The following is a 26,541-nucleotide window of genomic DNA, read 5'->3' on the forward strand; positions in this document are numbered from 1 at the left end:
GGGGGGCTGTGTGTGTGGGGGGGATGTATAAGGGGCTGTGTGTGGGGGGGGCTGTGTGTGTGTGGGGGGGGGGCTGTGTGGGGGTGTTAAAGTTAATATTATACATCCGGTATGTTTCTGTGTAACTCCATTTAACTGGTGTGTTACTGTGTAACTCCATTTAACTGGTTTGTTTCTGTGTAACTCCATTTAACTGGTGTGTTACTGTGTAACTCCATTTAACTGGTGTGTTACTCCATAACTCCATTTAACTGGTGTGTTTCTGTGTAACTCCATTTAACTGGTGTGTTTCTGTGTAACTCCATTTAACTGGTGTGTTACTGTGTAACTCCATTTAAATGGTTTAGCTGGTGTGTTTCTGTGTAACTCCATTTAACTGGTGTGTTTCTGTGTAACTCCATTTAACTGGTGTGTTACTCCATAACTCCATTTAACTGGTGTGTTACTCCATAACTCCATTTAACTGGTGTGTTACTCCATAACTCCATTTAACTGGTGTGTTACTGTGTAACTCCATTTAACTGGTGTGTTACTGTGTAACTCCATTTAACTGGTGTGTTTCTGTGTAACTCCATTTAACTGGTATGTTTCTGTGTAACTCCATTTAACTGGTGTGTTTCTGTGTAACTCCATTTAACTGGTGTGTTTCTGTGTAACTCCATTTAACTGGTGTGTTTCTGTGTAACTCCATTTAACTGGTGTGTTTCTGTGTAACTCCATTTAACTGGTGTGTTACTGTGTAACTCCATTTAACTGGTGTGTTACTCCATAACTCCATTTAACTGGTGTGTTTCTGTGTAACTCCATTTAACTGGTGTGTTACTGTGTAACTCCATTTAACTGGTGTGTTACTGTGTAACTCCATTTAACTGGTTTGTTTCTGTGTAACTCCATTTAACTGGTGTGTTTCTGTGTAACTCCATTTAACTGGTGTGTTACTCCATAACTCCATTTAACTGGTGTGTTACTGTGTAACTCCATTTAACTGGTGTGTTTCTGTGTAACTCCATTTAACTGGTGTGTTACTCCATAACTCCATTTAACTGGTGTGTTACTCCATAACTCCATTTAACTGGTGTGTTACTGTGTAACTCCATTTAACTGGTGTGTTACTGTGTAACTCCATTTAACTGGTGTGTTTCTGTGTAACTCCATTTAACTGGTATGTTTCTGTGTAACTCCATTTAACTGGTGTGTTTCTGTGTAACTCCATTTAACTGGTGTGTTTCTGTGTAACTCCATTTAACTGGTGTGTTTCTGTGTAACTCCATTTAACTGGTGTGTTTCTGTGTAACTCCATTTAACTGGTGTGTTACTGTGTAACTCCATTTAACTGGTGTGTTACTCCATAACTCCATTTAACTGGTGTGTTTCTGTGTAACTCCATTTAACTGGTGTGTTACTGTGTAACTCCATTTAACTGGTGTGTTACTGTGTAACTCCATTTAACTGGTTTGTTTCTGTGTAACTCCATTTAACTGGTGTGTTTCTGTGTAACTCCATTTAACTGGTGTGTTACTCCATAACTCCATTTAACTGGTGTGTTACTGTGTAACTCCATTTAACTGGTGTGTTTCTGTGTAACTCCATTTAACTGGTGTGTTACTGTGTTACTCCATTTAACTGGTGTGTTACTCCATAACTCCATTTAACTGGTGTGTTTCTGTGTAACTCCATTTAACTGGTGTGTTCCTGTGTCCACTAGGCATCCAGACAGACAGCGTTCTGTCAGCCAGACTTCAGATAATCAGGATCTACATAAGAGAAGATGGACGTCTGGTCATCGAGTTCAAAACACACGCCAAGTTCAGGGGCCAGTTTGTCCCCGAGCACCACACCCTTCCTGGGCACAAGTCCCACCTGATGGCCCCGGACCACCTGGGAGGGATAGAGTTCGACATGCAGCTCATCTGGAGCGCCCAGTCCTTCGACTCTCCCTACCAGCTCTGGAAGGCTACCTCCTCTTACAGCAGGTCAGTAAACAGACATACTGTTATATACAGTTATAGATATATATTAATAGATATACCCAGTCCTTTGATTCTCCCTACCAGCTCTGGAAAGCTACCTCCTCTTACAGCAGGTCAGTAAGGGTTACTCGGTGTGTAAGCTTTTGTTCCAACCTGTGTCTTCTGCATGCCACAAAACAGTGTTAGCCTGCTGAGCTAAGTTAAAGGCATTAGCCTGGCGACCTAATGTAAGTCGTCAGGTCTCAGGGCAAGGTTAAATCATCATGTAAGTGTGATTCAGAAGCGTCTCTGTTAGTGGAGCTTTACCATAATGTGTGCGCTTGTTGTGTTCCAGGAAAGACTACTCTGGAGAGTACACAGTGTTTCTGATCCCCTGTACCGTGCAGCCAACCCAACCATGGACCGACCCTGGAGACAAGCCTCTGTCCTGCACAGCCCACGCCCCAGAGAAGTATGTCCCTCTGCAGCCACTATACACTACTTAGTGAGGGCCCCAGAGAATTATGTCCCTCCACAGCCACTATACACCTACTTAGTGAAAGCCCCAGAGAAGTATGACCCTCTACAGCCACTATACACCTACTTAGTGAGAGCCCCAGAGAAGTATGACCCTCTACAGCCACCATACACTACTTAGTGAGAGCCCCAGAGAAGTATGACCCTCTACAGCCACTATACACCTACTTAGTGAGAGCCCCAGAGAATTATGTCCCTCCACAGCCGCCATACACTTAGTGAGGGACCCAGAGAAGTATGTCCCTCTACAGCCACCATACACTTAGTGAGGGCCATACACTTTTGCCATGCTCCTATCTAGACGTTGTTGCCGTGCTCCTATCCAGACACTGTTGTCATGCTCCAATCTAGACACTTGGTTGGCAAATAAAGATATGGTTGATTTGGTTAAATATGTCACATAAACACATGTTGTGGTGTTCCTCAAGGCTCCATCCTAGGACCTGTTTCATATGACCATGCTCGACATATACGGTAAGAACCTGACATTTTGTCTTCTCTCCCAGGTTCCAACTACCTATAGCCTTCCAGCAGACCAACCGACCGGTGCCTGTCGTGTACAGTCTCAACACAGAGTTTCAGCTGTGCAACAATGAGAAGGTGTTCATGATGGACCCAGCCGTCGCTGACATGTCCATGGCTGAGATGGACTACAAGGGAGCCTTCTCTATGGGTACAATAACTGTTCCACACACAAGTCACAGGGCAGACTCAAATGAAGAGAACGGGGATAGTTGAGCTATTACCCATTATCTACATGACCATACATCCCGACTTACACAAAGATATTGTGAAAATATACACTATTTCCCTTTCCACAGTGACGGAAAATGGAAAGCATGGCTCAATTTACCACACTTGCCCATATGTCTGTGATGCCACTGGGTTCAGAATGTGTGGCCCTTATATCCAGTCATGTACAACTTGTCTCTCTGCTGCCCCTACAGGCCAGACACTGTACAACAGGGTGCTGCGAATTACAGTATTGTCTCTCTGCTGCCCCTACAGGCCAGATGCTATATAACATGTGCTGTTTATTACAGTATTGTCTCTCTGCTGCCCCTACAGGCCAGATTACATTTACATTTAAGTCATTTAGCAGACGCTCTTATCCAGAGCGACTTACAAATTGGTGCATTCACCTATAATATCCAGTAGGACAACCACTTTACAATAGTGCATTTAAATCTTTTAAAGGGGGGGGGGGGGTTAGAAGGATTACTTTATCCTATCCCAGGTATTCCCTAAAGAGGTGGGGTTTCAGGTGTCTCCGGAAGGTGGTGATTGACTCCGCTGTCCTGGCATCGTGAGGGAGCTTGTTCCACCATTGGGGTGCCAGAGCGGCGAACAGTTTTGACTGGGCTGAGCGGGAACTGTGCTTCCTCAGAGGTAGGGAGGCGAGCAGGCCAGAGGTGGATGAACGCAGTGCCCTTGTTTGGGTGTAGGGCCTGATCAGAGCCTGAAGGTACGGAGGTGCCGTTCCCCTCACAGCTCCGTAGGCAAGCACCATGGTCTTGTAGCGGATGCGAGCTTCAACTGGAAGCCAGTGGAGAGAGCGGAGGAGCGGGGTGACGTGAGAGAACTTGGGAAGGTTGAACACCAGACGGGCTGCGGCGTTCTGGATGAGTTGTAGGGGTTTGATGGCACAGGCAGGGAGCCCAGCCAACAGCGAGTTGCAGTAATCCAGACGGGAGATGACAAGTGCCTGGATTAGGACCTGCGCCGCTTCCTGTGTGAGGCAGGGTCGTACTCTGCGAATGTTGTAGAGCATGAACCTACAGGATCGGGTCACCGCCTTGATGTTAGTGGAGAACGACAGGGTGTTGTCCAGGATCACGCCAAGGTTCTTAGCACTCTGGGAGGAGGACACAAGGGAGTTGTCAACCGTGATGGCGAGATCATGGAACGGGCAGTCCTTCCCCGGGAGGAAGAGCAGCTCTGTCTTGCCGAGGTTCAGCTTGAGGTGGTGATCCGTCATCCACACTGATATGTCTGCCAGACATGCAGAGATGCGATTCGCCACCTGGTTGTCAGAAGGGGGAAAGGAGAAGATTAATTGTGTGTCGTCTGCATAGCAATGATAGGAGAGACCGTGTGAGGATATGACAGAGCCAAGTGACTTGGTGTATAGCGAGAATAGGAGAGGGCCTAGAACAGAGCCCTGGGGGACACCAGTGGTGAGAGCACGTGGTGCGGAGACAGATTCTCGCCACGCCACCTGGTAGGAGCGACCTGTCAGGTAGGACGCAATCCAAGCGTGGGCCGCGCCGGAGATGCCCAGCTCGGAGAGGGTGGAGAGGAGGATCTGATGGTTCACAGTATCAAAGGCAGCAGATAGGTCTAGAAGGATGAGAGCAGAGGAGAGAGAGTTAGCTTTAGCAGTGCGGAGAGCCTCCGTGACACAGAGAAGAGCAGTCTCAGTTGAATGCCCAGTCTTGAAACCTGACTGATTAGGATCAAGAAGGTCGTTCTGAGAGAGATAGCAGGAGAGCTGGCCAAGGACGGCACGTTCAAGAGTTTTGGAGAGAAAAGAAAGAAGGGATACTGGTCTGTAGTTGTTGACATCGGAGGGATCGAGTGTAGGTTTTTTCAGAAGGGGTGCAACTCTCGCTCTCTTGAAGACGGAAGGGACGTAGCCAGCGGTCAAGGATGAGTTGATGAGCGAGGTGAGGTAGGGGAGAAGGTCTCCGGAAATGGTCTGGAGAAGAGAGGAGGGGATAGGGTCAAGTGGGCAGGTTGTTGGGCGGCCGGCCGTCACAAGACGCGAGATTTCATCTGGAGAGAGAGGGGAGAAAGAGGTCAAAGCACAGGGTAGGGCAGTGTGAGCAGGACCAGCGGTGTCGCTTGACTTAGCAAACGAGGATCGGATGTCGTCAACCTTCTTTTCAAAATGGTTGACGAAGTCATCCGCAGTGAGGGAGGAGGGGGGGGGGGGAGGGGGAGGAGGATTCAGGAGGGAGGAGAAGGTAGCAAAAAGCTTCCTAGGGTTAGAGGCAGATGCTTGGAATTTAGAGTGGTAGAAAGTGGCTTTAGCAGCAGATACAGAAGAGGAAAATGTAGAGAGGAGGGAGTGAAAGGATGCGAGGTCCGCAGGGAGGCGAGTTTTCCTCCATTTCCGCTCGGCTGCCCGGAGCCCTGTTCTGTGAGCTCGCAGTGAGTCGTCGAGCCACGGAGCAGGAGGGGAGGACCGAGCCGGCCTGGAGGATAGGGGACAGAGAAAATCAAAGGATGCAGAGAGGGAGGAGAGGAGGGTTGAGGAGGCAAAATCAGGAGATAGGTTGGAGAAGGTTTGAGCAGAGGGAAGAGATGATAGGATGGAAGAGGAGAGAGTAGCAGGAGAGAGAGAGCGAAGGTTGGGACGGCGCAATACCATCCGAGTAGGGGCAGAGTGAGAAGTTTTTGATGAGAGCGAGAGGGAAAAGGATACAAGGTAGTGGTCGGAGACTTGGAGAGGAGTTGCAATGAGATTAGTGGAAGAACAGCATCTAGTAAAGATGAGGTCAAGCGTATTGCCTGCCTTGTGAGTAGGGGGGGAAGGTGAGAGGGTGAGGTCAAAAGAGGAGAGGAGTGGAAAGAAGGAGGCAGAGAGGAATGAGTCGAAGGTAGACGTGGGGAGGTTAAAGTCACCCAGAACTGTGAGAGGTGAGCCATCCTCAGGGAAGGAACTTATCAAGGCGTCAAGCTCATTGATGAACTCTCCAAGGGAACCTGGAGGGCGATAAATGATGAGGATGTTAAGCTTGAAAGGGCTGGTAACTGTGACAGCATGGAATTCAAATGAGGAGATAGACAGATGGGTCAGGGGAGAAAGAGAGAATGTCCACTTGGGAGAGATGAGGATTCCAGTGCCACCACCCGCTGGCTCGATGCTCTAGGGGTATGCGAGAACACGTGGGCAGACGAGGAGAGAGCAGTAGGAGTAGCAGTGTTATCTGTGGTGATCCATGTTTCCGTCAGCGCCAGGAAGTCTAGGGACTGGAGGGTAGCATAGGCTGAGATGAACTCAGCCTTGTTGGCCGCAGACCGGCAGTTCCAGAGGCTGCCGGAGACCTGGAACTCCACGTGGGTCGTGCGCGCTGGGACCACCAGGTTAGAGTGGCAGCGGCCACGCGGTGTGAAGCGTTTGTATGGCCTGTGCAGAGGGGAGAGAACAGGGATAGACAGACACATAGTTGACAAGCTACAGAAGAGGCTACGCTAATGCAAAGGAGATTGGAATGACAAGTGGACTACACGTCTCGAATGTTCAGAAAGTTAAGCTTACGTTGCAAAAAATCTTATTGACTAAAATGACGAAAATGATACAGTACTGCTGGCTGGTGGAGTAGGCTAGCTAGCAGTGGCTGCGTTGTTGACTTTGTTTGACCGTGTAGCTGGCTAGGTGTAGCTGGCTAGGTGACCTCGATAGTTTCAGTACTACACCTTGTCATGATACAAAAGCAACTTTGTAGCTAGCTAACATAACACTAATCAAGACGTTCCTTTGTAATGTATTTAGTTTCTACAGTGTTACTAGTTGGCTGGGTTTGGAAAAAATGGCGTCGCGGGGGACGGCAATAGCTGGCTAGCTAACCTCGGTAATTACTAAACTACACAATTATCAAGCTATGACAAAGACAACTATGTAGCTAGCTAGCCAACACTGCACTAGTCAAATCGTACCGTTGTAAAGTATTGGTATCTACAGCGCTGCTAGTCGGTAACGGTTGGCTAGCTGTTGGCTAGCTAGCTAGCAGTGGGTTAATGATGACTAGGTGTGTTGACTACGTCTGGCGTCGCGGCTGGCTAGTTACTAATAATTACTCTAAACTACACAATTGTCTTAGATGCAAAGACAGCAAAGACAACTATGTAGCTGGCTCACTAACACTACACTAATCAAGTCGTTCCGTTGTAAAGTATTAGTGTCTAGAGCGCTGCTAGTCGGTAACGGTTGGCTAGCTAGCTAGCAGTGGGTTAATGAAGACTAGGTGTGTTGACTAAGTCTGGCGTCGCGGCTGGCTAGTTACTAATAATTACTCTAAACTACACAATTATCTTAGATGCAAAGACAACTATGTAGCTGGCTCACTAACACTACACTAGTCAAGTCGTTCCGTTGTAATGTAATAGATTCTACAGTGCTGCTAGTCGGTGGAAGTTGGCTGGTTGGCTAGCTAGCAGTGTTGACTAGCTAGCTAGCAGTGATGACTACGTTAGGAGGACGAAGATAGCTAACTTCGATAATTACTCTAAGCTACACGATTATCTTTGATACAAAGACGGCTATGTAGCTAGCTAAGAAAAGAATTGCTCGGATCAAACAAATCAAACCGTTGTAATGTAGTGAAGTGTAATATTACCTGTGGAGTGAAGCGTAGTGCGACTGCTCGCTCCAAACCGGAAGCTTCTATACAATATACCCTGTGCTATACAACAGGGTGCTGCGAATTACAGTATTGTCTCTCTGCTGCCCCTACAGGCCAGATGCTATACAACATGGTACTGTGTATTACAGTATTGTCTCTCTGCTGCCCCTACAGGCCAGATGCTATACAACAGGTGCTGTTTATTACAGTATTGTCTCTCTGTTGCCCCTACAGGCCAGATGCTATACAACATGGTGCTGTGTATTACAGTATTGTCTCTCTGCTGCCCCTACAGGCCAGATGCTATACAACAGGTGCTGTTTATTACAATATTGTCTCTCTGCTGCCCCTACAGGCCAGATGCTATACAACAGGTGCTGTTTATTACAGTATTGTCTCTCTGCTGCCCCTACAGGCCAGATGCTATATAACATGGTGCTGTGTATTACAGTATTGTCTCTCTGCTGCCCCTACAGGCCAGATGCTGTACAACAGGTGCTGTTTATTACAATATTGTCTCTCTGCTGCCCCTACAGGCCAGATGCTATACAACAGGTGCTGTTTATTACAATATTGTCTCTCTGCTGCCCCTACAGGCCAGATGCTATACAACATGGTGCTGTGTATTACAGTATTGTCTCTCTGCTGCCCCTACAGGCCAGATGCTATACAACAGGTGCTGTTTATTACAATATTGTCTCTCTGCTGCCCCTACAGGCCAGATGCTATACAACAGGTGCTGTTTATTACAGTATTGTCTCTCTGCTGCCCCTACAGGCCAGATGCTATATAACATGGTGCTGTGTATTACAGTATTGTCTCTCTGCTGCCCCTACAGGCCAGATGCTGTACAACAGGTGCTGTTTATTACAATATTGTCTCTCTGCTGCCCCTACAGGCCAGATGCTATACAACATGGTGCTGTTTATTACAGTATTGTCTCTCTGCTGCCCATACAGGCCAGATGCAATACAACATGGTTCTGTGTATTACAGTATTGTCTCTCTGCTGCCCCTACAGGCCAGATGCTATACAACATGGTGCTGTTTATTACAGTATTGTCTCTCTGCTGCCCCTCCAGGCCAGACATTGTATGGCAGGGTGCTGTGGAACCCGGAGCAGAACCTGAACTCAGCCTACAAGCTGCAGCTGGAGAAGGTGTACCTGTGTACCGGACGAGATGGATACGTGCCTTTCTTCGACCCCACAGGGACTCTGTACAACGAGGGCCCTCAGTACGGCTGCATCCAGCCCAACAAACACCTCAAACACAGGTTCCTGATCCTGGTATGTATATCTACAGAGATGGAAAGAGGTCATGCGTCCTATGTTTTCCATGTCTGCCATGGAGCTGCCCATCCTAATACAGGTTTTGTGGTAATTGTGCCCTCTACTCATCTCTATGATGGTATAGTTTCTATTCAACTCCCATTGTCCTCTTGTAGTGGTTGGAGATATTGGTGATGTTCCAGGTTGTCCTTTTTTCACAGTCGCACTGCACATCTCAGCAGATTTCCATGTCACATGAATGTGCTTCCTGAGATGCTTAAAAACACTGATAATCTGTGCAGTGTGACTGAAATTTTGACAAACCTGGAATTGCAGGCAGTGCCGCTGTTTGTATATTTTTACGTATAGTCCTTTTATCAGACACTTTTATTCCAACCCAACTTGTATTACAGAGAGCTTACTGTGCATTCTTTTATAAATCTGATCCCTGCGGGAGTTGAACCCACAACCTAAGTGTTTGCTTGCACCACGCTTTTACCAATTTGAGAACACATCGTTGACTGTGACCTTTTGGTTTGTCTGTGGTATGTTACCCGACGTAAACGGCCACCCATGTGACCTGATAGACTGGTTTGATCCACGTCGCTCAGGGCATAGTCATGGACTTAAAGAGATAAGACTTTGAGCTGTTCAAACAGGAGGAATCTTATTGGTGTACAAATCACTGCTCTGGTATCGTATTGTTGGATCATTTATGCAAATGTTTTCAAAAATGAGTGTATGGCAGGCTATTGTCACAAATGCTGGAAATTTTACATTTTACTGAAACTGCTTGTTTTACAGAAACTACACATTTTACTGAAACTACACATTTTACTGAAACTACACATTTAACTGAAACTTTACATTTTACTGAAACTACACATTTTACTGAAACTACACATTTTTGCTGAAACTACAACTGAAAGTCCAACCTATACTTAAGCAATAAGGCCTGAGGGGGTGTGGTATATGGCCAATATATCACGTCTAAGGGCTGTTCTTATCCACAACGCAACGCGGAGTTCCTGCATACAGTCCTTAGCCGTGGTATATTGGCTGTATACCACAAACCCCCGAGGTGCCTTATTGCTATTATAAACTGGTTACCAACGTAATTAGAGCAGTATAAATACATGTTTTGTCATTACCACAGCTGTCAGCCAATCAGCATTCATGGCTCAAACCAACCAGTTTATAATGATATTTAAACAACAATTGTACTAATGTACTTTCCACATCTGCATCTATAGCCCACATCCAGTAGTTATCTAGCCTGTTAGCATGTATGCTAGTGTTTGATTTGATAGTGTCTGGATAAGTTGAAATAACGGTGCTGTAACGTCTCTCCTTTAGGACCGGAAGCAGCCTGACATCTGTGACAGGTACTTCCATGACGTTCCCTTCGAGGCTAACTTTGCGTCGGATATCACCGAGCTACAGACCATGACAGCCATACCCGGTGTTGATGGATTTACCATGAAAGTTGATGCCCTGTACAAGGTCAGCAAAGACAAAGACTTATCCACTTAACTGTAATGATTTATTCAATGATAATGTACTGCTTATGAATGCATTATATATGAGTTCGAAATGTGTTATGAAGGCCTTAGATACCCTTCAAAAAGGTCTTCAAGTTTGAGAGTAACTCTCAGAGAAGTAAAATGATTGATCTGATTTATCTCCATGGTAACTCTCTCTCTCTTTTGATTGACAGGTGGAGGCGGGGCATCAGTGGTACCTTCAGGTGATCTACGTGATTGGTCCAGATTCCATATCCGGCCCCAGGATTCAGCGCTCTCTGACCTATCAGCTCACCCACAGCAGCGGCGGGGGGCGGACTCGCCGGGACCTGGTCAATCAGCTGAGCCAAAGCATCGGCCACAGCCGTGCTCGCCGGGACCTTGTTGACCACAGCGGACGTCTCACTCTAGACCAGTCTCTGATATATGACAACGAGGGCGACCAGACGAAGAACGGAACCAACATGAAGACTCTCCGCCTCGAGGTCCCCGCTGCCTCAACCTTTAACCACCAGATGGGCGGTTCGGTGGGCGGGGGCGTGGCCGCACTAACCCTATTGGTCCTCGTCCTGCTGGCTTCATGTTTACTCTTCAGGAAGTGCCGACGATCGGCTGGGAAGAAGCCGTCCCAGATGGCGGAGGAGTACCCTCTGAACACCAAAGTAGAGGTGTGTTTGGAGAGGACCCTGGAGAAGAACTTCAGCTCCAAACACTGCACCGTCAGGAACATCAACATCAACCGCAACTACGACAACGTCAACTCCAAGGTCAACAGAGGCGCAAAGGTGAACGGAGGGGCAAAAGTCAAGCAGGTCAACTTGGAGGTCAAGCTCCACAACAACCTCAACAACGACGGCACCGAGGTCTGAGGATCCATTGTTTACCCTGGCTAGATCATTTCCCAGGCGGGGTGCCAACGTTGTCAAATTGAAACTAGTGGAAGTACCAGTTCTACTCAAGGGGAAACATCTCCCGGAGTGGAGGAGTATTTTATGAGACATCTAAAAGAAATGTAGTTTTCTAAAAAGCGTTTGTTTGTACTTATGGAATAAAATATTGTTTGTTAATGTATTTTTATATGACCGTGATGAGAGATAAAAGTAAAAAGGGAAGAGTTGTTTTTGACGGCCAGCTATGCAGCGTTTATTCAAATCATTTCAAATCTGGGCTACCTCAGGAATAGGGAAACGAGTGAACAGCTATCGAACTATGGCATAAAACATGATTGATTGTGTCATTATTTGAATCTATTTGGGTCTATTTAGTTTTTTTTCTTGTTTTCAACTTGTCATCGTTGTTGAACGACTAGAGAGTTTGGAATCAGTCAAGGGAAATATGCTGCCTTGTTTTTGCTTTATGTTTCCATGACAACAACAACGCCAAAATGATCAACATATGGTAGCCCAGGTACTTTGCTACAGCTTGTCGTGAATAATTTGAATAGTTCAGTTATAGCTCGGCTGCATTATTTAATCGCAGTGCCATTAATATGACAACTATGAAAGTATTAAACACAGTCAGGACCCCAATCCTAACTCCACTTTCGTTCATCATTCATTCATTTCAATGGAAGATTTGCACAAAAACTTTAGGTTACAGGCCTATAGCGTGTTATGGTCTTCTGCCCACAACTAAATGAGTAGTGTTGTAAATTATATATTTTCAAGTGCAATTAATCCATGAACACACTCTCTCCTCAAACTAAGTTCTCTGCATGTGGAACTAAGATCCAGCCTAGTAATATGGTGACACCCTATCCCCTATCCCAGTGTTTCCCTACTCCAACAGCCCAACTCCAGTCCTCCAGTACCCCAACAGCCCAACTCCAGTCCTCCAGTACCCCCAACAGCCCAACTCCAGTCCTCCAGTACCCCCAACAGCCCAACTCCAGTCCTCCAGTACCCCAACAGCCCAACTCCAGTCCTCCAGTACCCCCAACAGCCCAACTCCAGTCCTCCAGTATCCCCAACAGCCCAACTCCAGTCCTCCAGTACCCCCAACAGCCCAACTCCGTTCCTCCAGTACCCCAACAGCCAAACTCCGGTCCTCCAGTCCCCCCAACAGCCCAACTCCGGTCCTCCAGTACCCCCAACAGCCCAACTCCGGTCCTCCAGTACCCCCAACAGCCCAACTCCGGTCCTCCAGTACCCCCAACAGCCCAACTCCGGTCCTCCAGTACCCCCAACAGCCCAACTCCGGTCCTCCAGTCCCCCCAACAGCCCAACTCCAGTCCTCCAGTATCCCCAACAGCCCAACTCCAGTCCTCCAGTCCCCCCAACAGCCCAACTCCAGTCCTCCAGTACCCCCAACAGCCCAACTCCAGTCCTCCAGTCCCCCCAACAGCCCAACTCCAGTCCTCCAGTACCCCCAAAAGCCCACATTATTGTTGTAGCCCCAGACAAACTCACCTGATTCAACTCATTGAGCATTGGGCCGTTGGGAGGTCTGGAGTTGGGAAACATTGATAAAAATACTTTATAGTGCACCAATGGGTCCTAGTAGTGCACTGGGGAATAGGGGTGTCTTTTTGGACGCACACTGGCTGCATTTACACAGGCAGACAATTCTGATCTTTCGACCAATCACATCACATTTTTTTCACATCAGATCTTTTTCAGAGCTAATCTGATTGGTCAAAAAAAAACAATTAGTGAAAAATGATCAGAATTGGGCTGCCTGTGTAGATGCAGCCACTATGTTATTTTTTTATTTAGACAAAAAGCTCAACAGCTTTTCCATAAGTGCCATTACATGTAGTACTGTCTCATGCATTTCCAAATCCATACAAATAGTCCAAAGTGTTTTCACCAAAAGGGTAAAAAGTGGAATACTACTACTGTAGATTAGATAGCCTAGCGACATTGGTACCCACCCACCTACTCACTCACTCCCATTGGATGCTGCTGTAGCCTTGTGACTATTACTATAACAGAACTGATTTCTTGGTTTTTTTTTTATTTGAATATGTTAGTTAAATTGTAATATTTTATACAAGATGTGTGTCTGTTTTATTTTATGCCTTGCCTTTAGTGTGCCAAAACACCCCAAATGCCTCAGTTCTATATTTGTGATGTACATACAAGTACAATGCCACAACACCATGGTTGCATCTCAAATGGCATCCTATTCCCTTTGTAGTGCACTACCTGACAATAGGGCACCATATTGACAATAGGGCACCATATTGACAATAGGGCACCATATTGACAATAGGGCGCCATATAGACAATAGGGTGCCATATAGACAATAGGGCACCATATAGACAATAGGGCATCATATAGACAATAGGGTGCCATTTGGGACATTGCCTATGTTCATTCACATAATTATTTAACTGTTGATATTGCAGTATGCATAATTATCATGTTATTACCCATATCATGTCATTACCCATATCATGTTATTACACCATATGACATTACCCATATCATGTTATTACACCATATGACATTACCCATATCATGTCATTACCCATATCATGTCATTACCCATATCATGTCATTACCCATATCATGTCATTACCCATATCATGTCATTACCCATATCATGTCATTACCCATATCATGACATTACCCATATCATGTTATTACCCATATAATGTTATTACCCATATCATGTTATTACACCATATGACATTACCCATATCATGTTATTACCCATATCATGTTATTACCCATATCATGACATTACCCATATCATGTTATTACCCATATCATGACATTACCCATATCATGTTATTACCCATATCATGACATTACCCATATCATGTTATTACCCATATCATGTTATTACCCATATCATGACATTACCCATATCATGACATTACCCATATCATGACATTACCCATATCATGACATTACCCATATCATGTTATTACCCATATCATGTTATTACACCATATGACATTACCCATATCCTGTTATTACCCATATCCTGTTATTACCCATATCATGACATTACCCATATCATGACATTACCCATATCATGTTATTACCCATATCATGACATTACCCATATCATGTCATTACCCATATCATGTTATTACACCATATGACATTACCCATATCATGACATTACCCATATCATGACATTACCCATATCATGTTATTACCCATATCATGTTATTACACCATATGACATTACCCATATCCTGTTATTACCCATATCATGTTATTACCCATATCCTGTTATTACCCATATCATGTTATTACCCATATCATGTTATTACCCATATCATGTTATTACTGTATGTTTGGTCAATCATCTGTTAAAATAATGTGTAACATTTGTGGTGTGTGTTTGTAAGTGTTATAACACAACCAATCATTGATTGATTGATTGATTGATTGATTGATTGATTATGGCAGACGACTACTTCAGCACAGCATCCCACAGCACTGAATGTTCTGCAGAAAACCATTTTGTGGGGCATTGGTTTGTCAATAGCTCTCTCTCTCTCCCATCTCTCTCCCTCTCTCTCTCTCCCCCTCTCGCTCTCTCTCTCTCTCCCATCTCTCTCCCTCTCTCTCTCTCCCCCCCTCTCTCTCTCTCTCTCTCTCTCTCCCATCTCTCTCCCTCTCTCTCTCTCCCCCTCTCTCTCTCCCTCTCTCTCTCTCTCCCCCCTCTCTCTCCCTCTCTCTCTCCCCCTCTCGCTCTCCTCTCTCTCTCCCCCTCTCTCTCTCCCCTCTCTCTCTCCCCCTCTCCCCTCTCTCTCCCTCTCCTCTCTCTCTCTCTCCCTCTCTCTCCCTCTCTCTCCCTCTCTCTCTCCCCCTCTCTCTCCCTCTCCTCTCTCCCCCTCTCTCTCTCTCCCTCTCTCTCTCCCTCTCTCTCTCCCCCTCTCGCTCTCCCTCTCTTTCTCTCTTTCAATCTCTTTCATTTCATGAACTGCGTGCCTATCAATAAAACAGTGGGAAGTTGGAGATTTTTGGTGCTATCATTAATGGAAATAATTCCAATGCTATCAATATGATGCCTGTATTCGGTGCCTTTTTAGTAATAAAAATGTTAAACACACGCTTGTATATTCCTTGCTAACTGGGTTGTTTCTGTAAGGCCAATCAAACCTGATAGTGTTCCAGGTTTAACCAGTAGTTAGTGGTCAGTGCTGTATGTTAATGACAAACTATCGGTCTGTTTTAAGAAGGAGCTACAGACCTACAATACATTTTTACTACTAAAAGTCCATTCCCCCCAAGGGGCTCTGGCACAGCCTGTACACTGCTTATGTTCAAACCACAAACATGATTTTTGTTTTGAGGGATTGTAAAAAAAAAAAAAACTGGTTTGCTATGTTTGCTGAGTAACCATTAATTCTCAAACATCCATGTAGCACCTGTCTGCATCCGTACAAGCTTTATTAAAAAACAATATGAGATATGAGCCTCCCCAAGCCATGTATATTTAAGTAGAGTCGGCCTACACACTGGGGGAAAAAAATGTTAAAATCAACATTGTTTCCACGTCATTTCAACCAAAAGAAATCTTCACTATTACGTTGAATCAATGTGGAAAACTGATTGGATTTGAAAAAAGTCATCAACGTAAGGTAATTTTGTATTTTTTTCCCCCACCATTTTAACCTAAATCCAATGACATGGTGACCTTTCTTGTTGATTTCATGTTGAATTCACATGACTCAAAATCAACACTATGTCATAGGTGTCGTAAGGATTGGACCAAGGCGCAGCGGGTATAGTGCTCATCTTCTTATTTTATTAAAGAAAACACTTCATCAAAATAAACAAATGACAAAAACAGTCCAGTAAGGTGCACAGACTATACTAGAAACAACCACCCACAAAACACAAGAGAAAACAAACCCAACTAAATATGGCCTCCAATTAGAGACAATGACAACCAGCTGCTTCTAATTGGAGGTCATTGCCAAAAACCCAACATAGAAATAGAAAACTAGATGAACACATAGAAATAGATAACATAGAACATAAACCAAAAACACCGAAACACACAAAACACACTTCCCCTGCCACGCCCTGACCAAACTACAATAAGAAATAACCCCTTATACTGGTCAGGACGTGACACACTAGACATTGAACTGATGTCTGTGCCCAGCAGGTACTGTGTATCAGTGTTCTAGATTAATATACAGGGTAACAGTGTTCTAGATTAATAAACAGGGTAACAGTGTTCTAGATTAATAAACAGGGTATCAGTGTTCTAGATTAATAAACAGGGTAACAGTGTTCTAGATTAATAGACAGGGTAACAGTGTTCTAGATTAATAAACAGGGTAACAGTGTTCTAGAATAATAAACAGGGTAACAGTGTTCTAGATTAATAAACAGGGTAACAGTGTTCTAGATTAATAAACAAGGTAACAGTGTTCTAGAATAATAAAGAGGGTAGCAGTGTTCTAGAATAATAAACAGGGTAACAGTGTTCTAGATTAATAAACAAGGTAACAGTGTTCTAGAATTGCACTCTGACATGGTACCAATACTATTCAACATTTTAAATCAGCATTTTGAGGATTCTATCAAAAGTGAATCGGCAAAGTCATACTTGATAGAGAAGTGCAGTAGTCTATGGAATGTATCAAACGTGGGCCTGTTCAACAGGTAATCTTTTGTTCTCCAGGGGATGACATCATTTCCTCAATGGGAAGCACAGGGAGGTTACACCTCAGCTCAGGTAAAGGTGTGGTACTGCGTGGTAATACGTGAAAGATTTCTGCTGTCGCCTATTGTGTTGAGTGGTAGCTAAACTTCAGGTAAGAATCACTAGAGTATATTTATTTTTGGGAGATTGTTTTGTCTTATGAATAGGATGTACTGTAGACGAATGTTGTGTATTGACATGCGTTAAGAAGTGATTTTCCTCGCTGTTCTATGAAAATGTGATGTGATTGATCTTGCCTGTACCTGACGCTGAGATCGACTCGACTGCTGAATACAGTTTTTGATCTCCAATCCTTTTGACATTGCTCTGACGAATTCAAATTTATTCTATTGTATTTTATTGTAATTTACTGTATTTTATTGTATTCTATTGCATTTTATTGTATTATATTGTATTTGAAAGTATTCTATTGTATTTGAAAGTATTCTATTGTATTTGAATGTATTCTATTGTATTTTATCTCATTAACTTTTGGTGTTTTAGGCTACTGTGATCTATAACTTTTTAAAACAGTAATATGGTAAGAGAAGTGGCCAATTTCATAAGAATATCTTTATCCCATCAGGCACGGATATCACCGGTCCACATCACCATTGAAATGGCAACTTTATGGGTAAGATCACTAGTGGTGTATGATGCATGCGTTGATATAAAATAGGCAATTCATATGAATACCTGCAGATAATTTTTAAGATAACTTTATATAAAGCATAAAAGAAACATTTTCTACACCGAGTGGACAAAACATTAAGAACACTTGCTCTTTCCACGACAGACTGACCAGGTGAATCCAGGTGAAAGCTATGATCCCTTATTGATGTCACTTGTTAAATCCACTTCAATCAGTGTAGATGATGGGGAGGAGACAGGTTAAATAAGGATTTTTTAAGCCTTGAGACAATTGAGACTTGGATTGTGTATGTGTGCCATTCAGAGGGTGAATGGGCAAGACAAAAGATTTAAGTGCCTTTGAACTGGGAAGTAGGTGCCAGACGCACCGGATTGAGTGTGTCAAAAACTGCAACACTGCCGGGCTTTTCACGCTCAACAGTTTCCTGTGTTTATGAAGAATGGTCCACCACCCAAAGGACATCCAGCCAACTTGACACAACTGAGGAGCATTGGAGTCAACATGGGCCAGCATCCCTGTGGAATTCTTTTGACACTGAGGCTGTTCTGAGGGCAAAAAGGGGTGCAACTCAGTATTAGGAAGGTGATCTTAATGTTTTGTACACTCTGTGTATATTTTGAATGTACAAATAGATAGTAGTCGAGGGCTAGGCCACCTCAGTTTTAATAGGCATAAAACCCTTTAAGCGAACAATAGCACAAACCTGTGACTCACTGGCTGTGTGTCTGTATCTCTGTACTATTGAATGACTTGGAAGGTCTCATAGACTCCCCAACCTAATGCAGCGTTTACCAGTTCTCACATTGATAGAAGTCGAATGTGACACTGTTTTCATTTGTGAAATATTAATATAAACTGGTGTATTTTGTGTGCAGACCGGGGAGAGAGGGAGCATCAAGCCCAAGGCAGATTTCAACGCAAAGGATGACGCTGTTGCTCTCAGAATGGCCATGAAGGGACTAGGTAAAGAATACTGGCCCCTTCTAGAACAGACCTGGGTTCTAATACTGGTCCCTTCTAGAACAGACCTGGGTTCTAATACTGGTCCCTTCTAGAACAGACCTGGGTTCAAATACTGGTCCCTTCTAGAACAGACCTGGGTTCTAATACTGGTCCCTTCTAGAACAGACCTGGGTTCAAACACTGGTCCCTTCTAGAACAGACCTGGGTTCTAATACTGGCCCCTTCTAGAACAGACCTGGGTTCAAATACTGGCCTGTTTTATATTTCTCAAATACTGGCCCCTTCTATTACAGACCTGGGTTCAAATACTGGCCCCTTCTATTACAGACCTGGGTTCAAATACTGGCCCCTTCTAGAACAGACCTGGGTTCAAACACTGGTCCCTTCTAGAACAGACCTGGGTTCTAATACTGGCCCCTTCTAGAACAGACCTGGGTTCAAACACTGGTCCCTTTTAGAACAGACCTGGGTTCAAATACTGGCCCCTTCTAGAATAGACCTGGGTTTTAATACTGGCCCCTTCTAGAACAGACCTGGGTTCAAATACTGGTCCCTTCTAGAACAGACCTGGGTTCAAACACTGGCCCCTTCTAGAACAGACCTGGGTTCTAATACTGGCCCCTTCTAGAACAGACCTGGGTTCAAATACTGGTCCCTTCTAGAACAGACCTGGGTTCTAATACTGGTCCCTTCTAGAACAGACCTGGGTTCAAACACTGGTCCCTTCTAGAACAGACCTGGGTTCTAATACTGGCCCCTTCTAGAACAGACCTGGGTTCAAATACTGGCCTGTTTTATATTTCTCAAATACTGGCCCCTTCTATTACAGACCTGGGTTCAAATACTGGCCCCTTCCATTACAGACCTGGGTTCAAATACTGGCCCCTTCTAGAACAGACCTGGGTTCAAACACTGGTCCCTTCTAGAACAGACCTGGGTTCTAATACTGGCCCCTTCTAGAACAGACCTGGGTTCAAACACTGGTCCCTTTTAGAACAGACCTGGGTTCAAATACTGGCCCCTTCTAGAATAGACCTGGGTTTTAATACTGGCCCCTTCTAGAACAGACCTGGGTTCAAATACTGGTCCCTTCTAGAACAGACCTGGGTTCTAATACTGGCCCCTTCTAGAACAGACCTGGGTTCAAATACTGGTCCCTTCTAGAACAGACCTGGGTTCTAATACTGGTCCCTTCTAGAACAGACCTGGGTTCAAATACTGGTCCCTTCTAGAACAGACCTGGGTTCTAATACTGGTCCCTTCTAGAACAGACCTGGGTTCTAATACTGGCCCCTTCTAGAACAGACCTGGGTTCAAATACTGGTCCCTTCTAGAACAGACCTGGGTTCTAATACTGGCCTGTTTTATATTTCTCAAATACTGGCCTGTTTTATATTTCTCAAATACTGGCCTGTTTTAGTACTTGTTAATTCTCCCTAATTCTTTGCGGTGTAGATCGCTTCTATTGTATAGCCAACCAGCCTTGTTGGATTTGTCTGCAGGTACAAACGAGAAGACCTTAATAGATATTCTAACTCAGAGGAGTAATGTTCAACGTCAGCTCATCTGTAAAGCTTACCAAGAAGATGCCACTGGCAAGGTAAGAACTCAACTCTTTCTATCAGGGTCACCACTCTCTGTCTCTCTCTCTCTTCTCTCTCTCTGTCTCTCTCTCTCTCTCTCTCTCTCTCTCTCTGTCTCTCTCTCTCTCTCTCTCTCTCTCTCTCTCTCTCTCTGTCTCTCTCTCTCTCTCTCTCTCTCTCTCTGTCTCTCTCCTCTCTCTCTCTCTCTCTCTGTCTCTCTCTGTCTCTCTCTCTCTCTGTCTCTCTCTCTGTCTCTGTCTGTCTCTCTCTCTCTGTCTCTCTCTCTCTTTGTCTCTCTCTCTGTGTCTCTCTCTCTCTCTCTCTCTGTGTGTGTGTGATCACCTGTCTTCCTGTAGACTCTGGTGGAGGACTTAGAAGGGGACACCCATAGTCACTTTGAGGACCTGCTGGTCGCGCTGGTCACGCCCCCTGCCATCTATGACAGCCAGGAATTCCACAAGGCCTTGAAGGTGAGCTAGCTTCAGAATGTAGTTTTTCTTGCCTCCCTAAACAAATCATTTCTTGATTTAACTTCATTTGTACTCAACGCTAACACCAGAATAATGTGTCGCAGGGAGTTGGGACTAACGACAGTGCCTTGATAGAAATCTTCGCCACAAGATCCAACAAACAAATGAAAGAGATTTCTGACGCCTATTTAAAACGTAAGAAATTATCAGTATAACCATTGCTAGGCTCAGTTCTATGTTTCAACCAATCAGTTCAGTAACTAGACAGAGATGACATCATCAGATGATGCTAAGACCATTTGATAGTTGACACGGAGACAGGTTTACATTGCAACAGCTTTTCTCTCATAGAAACTGAGAAGAAGTTGACCTTGGACCTGAAGAACGAGATTTCTGGAGAATTTGCTAAAGCTATTCTCATTCTGGCCGAGGTATTGTGAGCCCAATCAAAACATAGGATCTGTAGTTGCTGTTGTTGTCTATAGAATGGGCCTGTTATAAATCTCTCAATGTGGTTTGTTTTTAAACTAAGGGCAAGCGGGATGAAAACACACATGTGGATGCAGCCAAGGCCAAAGAGGATGCTAAGGTGCTGTGAGTTGATGTTTCTCAGGTGTTATAACACAGTTATTAGGCCGCAACATTTATAACAACATTTATAACAACATTTATAACAACATTTATAACAACATTTATAACAACATTTTTGACAACATTTATAACAACATATATAACAACTTGTATAATACCATTTATAATAACATGTATAATAACATTTATAAAAACATTTATAATAACATTTATAATAAAATGTATAATATAATGTATATTAACATTTATAAAACCATGTATAATTACATTTATAATAACATTTATAATAACGTATAATAACATTTATAACAACATTTATAATACCATTTATAATAACATTTATAATAACATTTATAATAACGTATAATAACATTTATAATAACATGTATAATAACATCTATAATAACATGTATAATAACATTTATAACAACATTTATAACAACATTTATAACAACATTTATACCATTTATAAAAATATAACAACATTTATAATAACATTTATAATAACATTTATAATAACATTCATAACAACATTTATAACAGGATTTACAATAACATTTATAACAACATTTATGACACCATTTATAATACTGTTTATAACACCATTTATTACAACATTTATAACAACATTTATAATAATATTTATAACACCATTTATAATACCATTCATAATAACATTTATAACACCGTTTAGGACACCATTTGTAACAGCATTTATAACATTTGTAATACCATTTATAACACCATTTATAACCCCATTTATAACACCATTTATAACACCATTTATAATAACATTTAAAACAACGTTTATAACACCATTCATAACACCATTCATAACAACATTTATAATACCATGTATAATAACATTTATAATAACATGTATAATAACATTTATAATAACATGTATAATAACATTTATAACACCATTTATAACAACATTTATAATACCATTTATAACACCATTTATAATAACATTTATAACACCATCTATAATACCATTTTTAACACCATTTATAACACCATTTATAGCACCATTTATTATACCATTTATAAAACCATTTATAACACCATTTATAACAGCATTTATAACACCATTGATAACACCATTGATAACAGCATTTATAACAACATTTATAACAACACTTATAACAATATTTATAACACCATTTATAACACCATGTATAACACCATTCATAACAACATTTATAGCAACATTCATAACAACATTCATAACAACATTTATAACAACATTTATAATAACATCTATAGCAACATTTATAACACCATTCATAACAACATTTATAACAACATTTATAATATCATTTCCATCTCTGTGAAACACATCTAAAACAAATATTTCTTTATTCCCTCCGTCAGACTCTTTACACCGCGGGAGAGAAGAAGTGGGGGACAGATGAGTCCAAGTTCATCGACATCCTGTGTCAGAGAAGCATTCCTCAACTCAGACAAAGTAAAGATAACTGACCTAATGTACAACATTGTTGTTGTTGTTAGATGCCTTATATCTGACTTGTGATGGCATGTTTTTGTGTAGCTCTGGTGGAATACAAGACCATCAGTGGGAAGAGTCTGCAGGAGAGCATCGAGGGAGAGATGTCTGGGGAACTAGAGGAGCTCCTAGTGGCCATCGGTAAACTACTGCTCAATCACAGCTGTATTCTACTGGGGGCCATCGGTAAACTACTGCTCAATCACAGCTGTATTCTACTGGGGGCCATCGGTAAACTACTGCTCAATCACAGCTGTATTCTACTGGGGGCCATCGGTAAACTACTGCTCAATCACAGCTGTATTCTACTAGGGGCCATCGGTAAACTACTGCTCAATCACAGCTTTGTTATTATGTGTTTTCTTTTATTCATTATTTTATTTAACCTTTATTTAACTTGGCAAGTCAGTTAAGAACAAATTCTTATTTACAATGACGGGCCTACCAAAATGCAAAAGGCTTCCTGCGGGGACGGGAGCTGGGATTAAAAAAAAATGTATATAAACATAGGACAAAACACACATCACGACAAGAGAGACAACACTACATAAAGAGAGATCTAAGACAACAGCATAGCATGGCAGCAACACATGACAACACAGCATGGTAGCAACAACAACATGACAACAACATGGCAGCAACACAACATGGTAGCAGCACAAAACATGGTACAAACATTATTGGGCACAGACAAGAGCACAAAGGGCAAGAAGGTAGAGACAACAATACATCAGGCAAAGCAGCCACAACTGTCAGTAAGAGTGTCCATGAATGAGTCTTTGAATGAAGAGATGGCGATAAAACTGTCCAGTTTGAGTGTTTGTTGCAGCTCGTTCCAGTCGCTAGCTGCAGCGAACTGAAAAGAGGAGCAACCCAGGGATGTGTGTGCTTTGTGGACCTTTAACAGAATGTGACTGGCAGAACGGGTGTTATATGTGGAGGATGAGGGCTGCAGTAGATATCTCAGATAGGGGGGAGTGAGGCTTAAGAGGGTTTTATAAATAAGCATCAACCAGTGGGTTTTGCAACAGGAATACAGAGATGACCAGTTTACAGAGGAGTATAGAGTGTAGTGATGTGTCCTATAAGGAGCATTGGTGGCAAATCTGATGACCGAATGGTAAAGAACATCTAGCCGCTCTAGAACACCCTTACCTGCCGATCTATAAATGATGTCTCCGTAATCTAGCATGGGTAGGATGGTCATCCGAATCAGGGTTAGTTTGGCAGCTGGGGTGAAAGAGGAGTGATTACGATAGAGGAAACCAAGTCTAGATTTAACTTTAGCCTGCAGCTTTGATATGTGCTGAGAGAAGGACAGTGTACTGTCTAGCCATACTCCCAAGTACTTGTATGAGGTGACTACCTCAACCTCTAAACCCAGAGGTAGTAATCACATCTGTGGGGAGAGGGGCATTCTTCTTACCCAACCACATGACCTTTGTTTTGGAGGTGTTCAGAACAAGGTTAAGGGTAGAGAACTTGTTGGACTCAAAGAAAGCTTTTTTGTAGAGCATTTAACACAAAATCCAGGGAGGGGCCAGCTGAGTATAAGACTGTATCATCTGCATATAAATGGATGAGAGAGCTTCCTACTGCGTGAGCTATGTTGTTGATGTAAATTGAGAAGAGCGTGGGGCCCAGGATTGAGCCTTAGGGTACTCCCTTGGTGACAGGCAGTGGCTGAGACAGCAGATTTTCTGACATTGTACACTGCACTCTTTGAGAGAGGTAGTTAGCAAACCAGGCGAAAGACCCCTCAGAGACACCAATACTCCTTAGCCGGCTCACAAGAATAGAATGGTCTACCGTATCAAAAGCTTTGGCCAAGTCTATAAAAATAGCAGCACAACATTGCTTAGAATCAAGGGCAATGGTGACATTATTGAGGACCTTTAAGGTTGCAGTGACACATCCATAACCTGAGCGGAAACCAGATTGCATACCAGAGAGAATACTATAGACATCAAGAAAGCCAGTCAGTTGATTATTGACAAGTTTTTCCAACACTTTGATAAACAGGGCAAAATAGAAATAGGCCTATAACAGTTCTTGTGCCATGCTTGTACTGATCATGTTTTAATGTTAAGCAAAAAATTACAATGACTATTTGCAAAATTGGACTACTACTTGTATCATCACATATATAACCACCTCCAGTAACCCTTACCCATATATATCCCTAACCCTTATATAACCCTTACCCATATATAACCCTTACCCATATATAACCCTAACCCTAACCCTTAAATAACCCTAACCCATATCTGACCCTAACCCATATATAACCCTAAACCTAACCCATATATAACCCTAACCCGAACCCATATATAACTCTAATCTATATATAACCCATATATAACCCATATACAACCGTAACCCATATATTACCCATATATAACCCTAACCCATATATAACTCTATGCCATATATAAACCATGTATAACCCCATCCCTAACCCATATACAACCCATATATATCCCTAACCCATATATAACCCTAATCCAAACCCATATATAACCCTAACCCATATATAACCCTAACCCATATACAACCCATATATAACCCTAACCCATATATAACCCTAACCCATATATAACCCTAACCCATGTACAACCCTAACCCATATATATCCCTAACCCATATATAACCCATGTATAACCCTAACCCATATATAACTGTAACCCATATATAACCCATGTATAACCCTAACCCATATACAACCCATATATAACCCTAACCCATATATAACCCTAACCCATATATATGATGCTGCTTCTCTCCTCTAGTGAAATGTGTGAAGAATGTTCCAGCGTACCTAGCTGAACGCCTGCATCAAGGCATGAAGGTACAGGCAGTATATGTTCATGTTAAATACAATGAGCACATTGTTGTGTGGTAGTCACTGCATGTTAAGAAATGGTGATGATTCCATGGTAGAGCTTCAGTAGTTATGTCACTGTCAGAATCTTACATTTAAATGTTATTTACTTGATTTTGAATATGGCCACTGTCTCCCTCAGGGCGGTGGAACGGATGAGTGCATCCTAAACCGTATCATGGTCAGCCGGTCAGAGATAGACATGCTGGACATCAGAGCAGAGTTCAAGAAGCTTTATAGCTATTCTCTGCACTCTGCCATCGAGGTAAGACTACACCCTCTAACACTAACCCTCACCCTAACCCTAACCCTCACCCTCACCCTAACCCTAACCCTAACCCTAACCCTAGGCCTCACCTAAGCTTAACGCTCACCCTCACCCTTTCCCTCACCCTTTCCCTAACCCTCACCCTCACCCTAGCCCTCATCCTAATCCTCACCCTAATCCTCACCCTAACCCCTACCCTAAGCCTCACCCTCACCCTAACCCTCACCCTAACCCTAACCCTCACCCTAAACCTAACCCTCACCCTAACCCTCACCCTAACCCTCACCCTAGCCCTCACCTAAGCCTAACGCTCACCCTCACCCTAAGCCTCACCCTCACCCTCACCCTAACCCTCACCCTCACCCTAACCCTCAC

At 43.3% G+C, this 26,541-nt stretch overlaps 2 protein-coding genes across 2 annotated transcripts in view; both read left to right on the plus strand.

Annotated features, from left to right (window-relative positions):
* The window catches only part of LOC115199674 (extracellular matrix protein FRAS1), a 151,813-nt gene extending 139,647 nt beyond the window's left edge, over positions 1 to 12,166 (plus strand). The window contains exons 50-55 of the mRNA XM_029761980.1: positions 1,706 to 1,973; positions 2,305 to 2,421; positions 2,993 to 3,159; positions 8,916 to 9,121; positions 10,460 to 10,606; positions 10,821 to 12,166. Of these exons, the coding sequence (XP_029617840.1) occupies positions 1,706 to 1,973; positions 2,305 to 2,421; positions 2,993 to 3,159; positions 8,916 to 9,121; positions 10,460 to 10,606; positions 10,821 to 11,495 (1,580 nt within the window). The 3' untranslated portion in view covers positions 11,496 to 12,166. The remainder of the gene's footprint in view (positions 1 to 1,705; positions 1,974 to 2,304; positions 2,422 to 2,992; positions 3,160 to 8,915; positions 9,122 to 10,459; positions 10,607 to 10,820) is intronic.
* Positions 12,167 to 17,254: 5,088 nt separating this feature from the next.
* LOC115200603 (annexin A3) overlaps positions 17,255 to 26,541 on the plus strand; it is an 11,093-nt gene continuing 1,806 nt past the window's right edge. The window contains exons 1-12 of the mRNA XM_029763780.1: positions 17,255 to 17,360; positions 17,835 to 17,882; positions 18,776 to 18,863; positions 20,366 to 20,463; positions 20,803 to 20,916; positions 21,021 to 21,111; positions 21,268 to 21,347; positions 21,449 to 21,505; positions 22,885 to 22,978; positions 23,063 to 23,158; positions 25,807 to 25,865; positions 26,041 to 26,163. Of these exons, the coding sequence (XP_029619640.1) occupies positions 17,868 to 17,882; positions 18,776 to 18,863; positions 20,366 to 20,463; positions 20,803 to 20,916; positions 21,021 to 21,111; positions 21,268 to 21,347; positions 21,449 to 21,505; positions 22,885 to 22,978; positions 23,063 to 23,158; positions 25,807 to 25,865; positions 26,041 to 26,163 (915 nt within the window). The 5' untranslated portion in view covers positions 17,255 to 17,360; positions 17,835 to 17,867. The remainder of the gene's footprint in view (positions 17,361 to 17,834; positions 17,883 to 18,775; positions 18,864 to 20,365; positions 20,464 to 20,802; positions 20,917 to 21,020; positions 21,112 to 21,267; positions 21,348 to 21,448; positions 21,506 to 22,884; positions 22,979 to 23,062; positions 23,159 to 25,806; positions 25,866 to 26,040; positions 26,164 to 26,541) is intronic.

Source organism: Salmo trutta, chromosome 9 (genome assembly GCF_901001165.1).
Source record: "Salmo trutta chromosome 9, fSalTru1.1, whole genome shotgun sequence".
Classification (NCBI taxonomy): Eukaryota; Metazoa; Chordata; class Actinopteri; order Salmoniformes; family Salmonidae; genus Salmo; species Salmo trutta.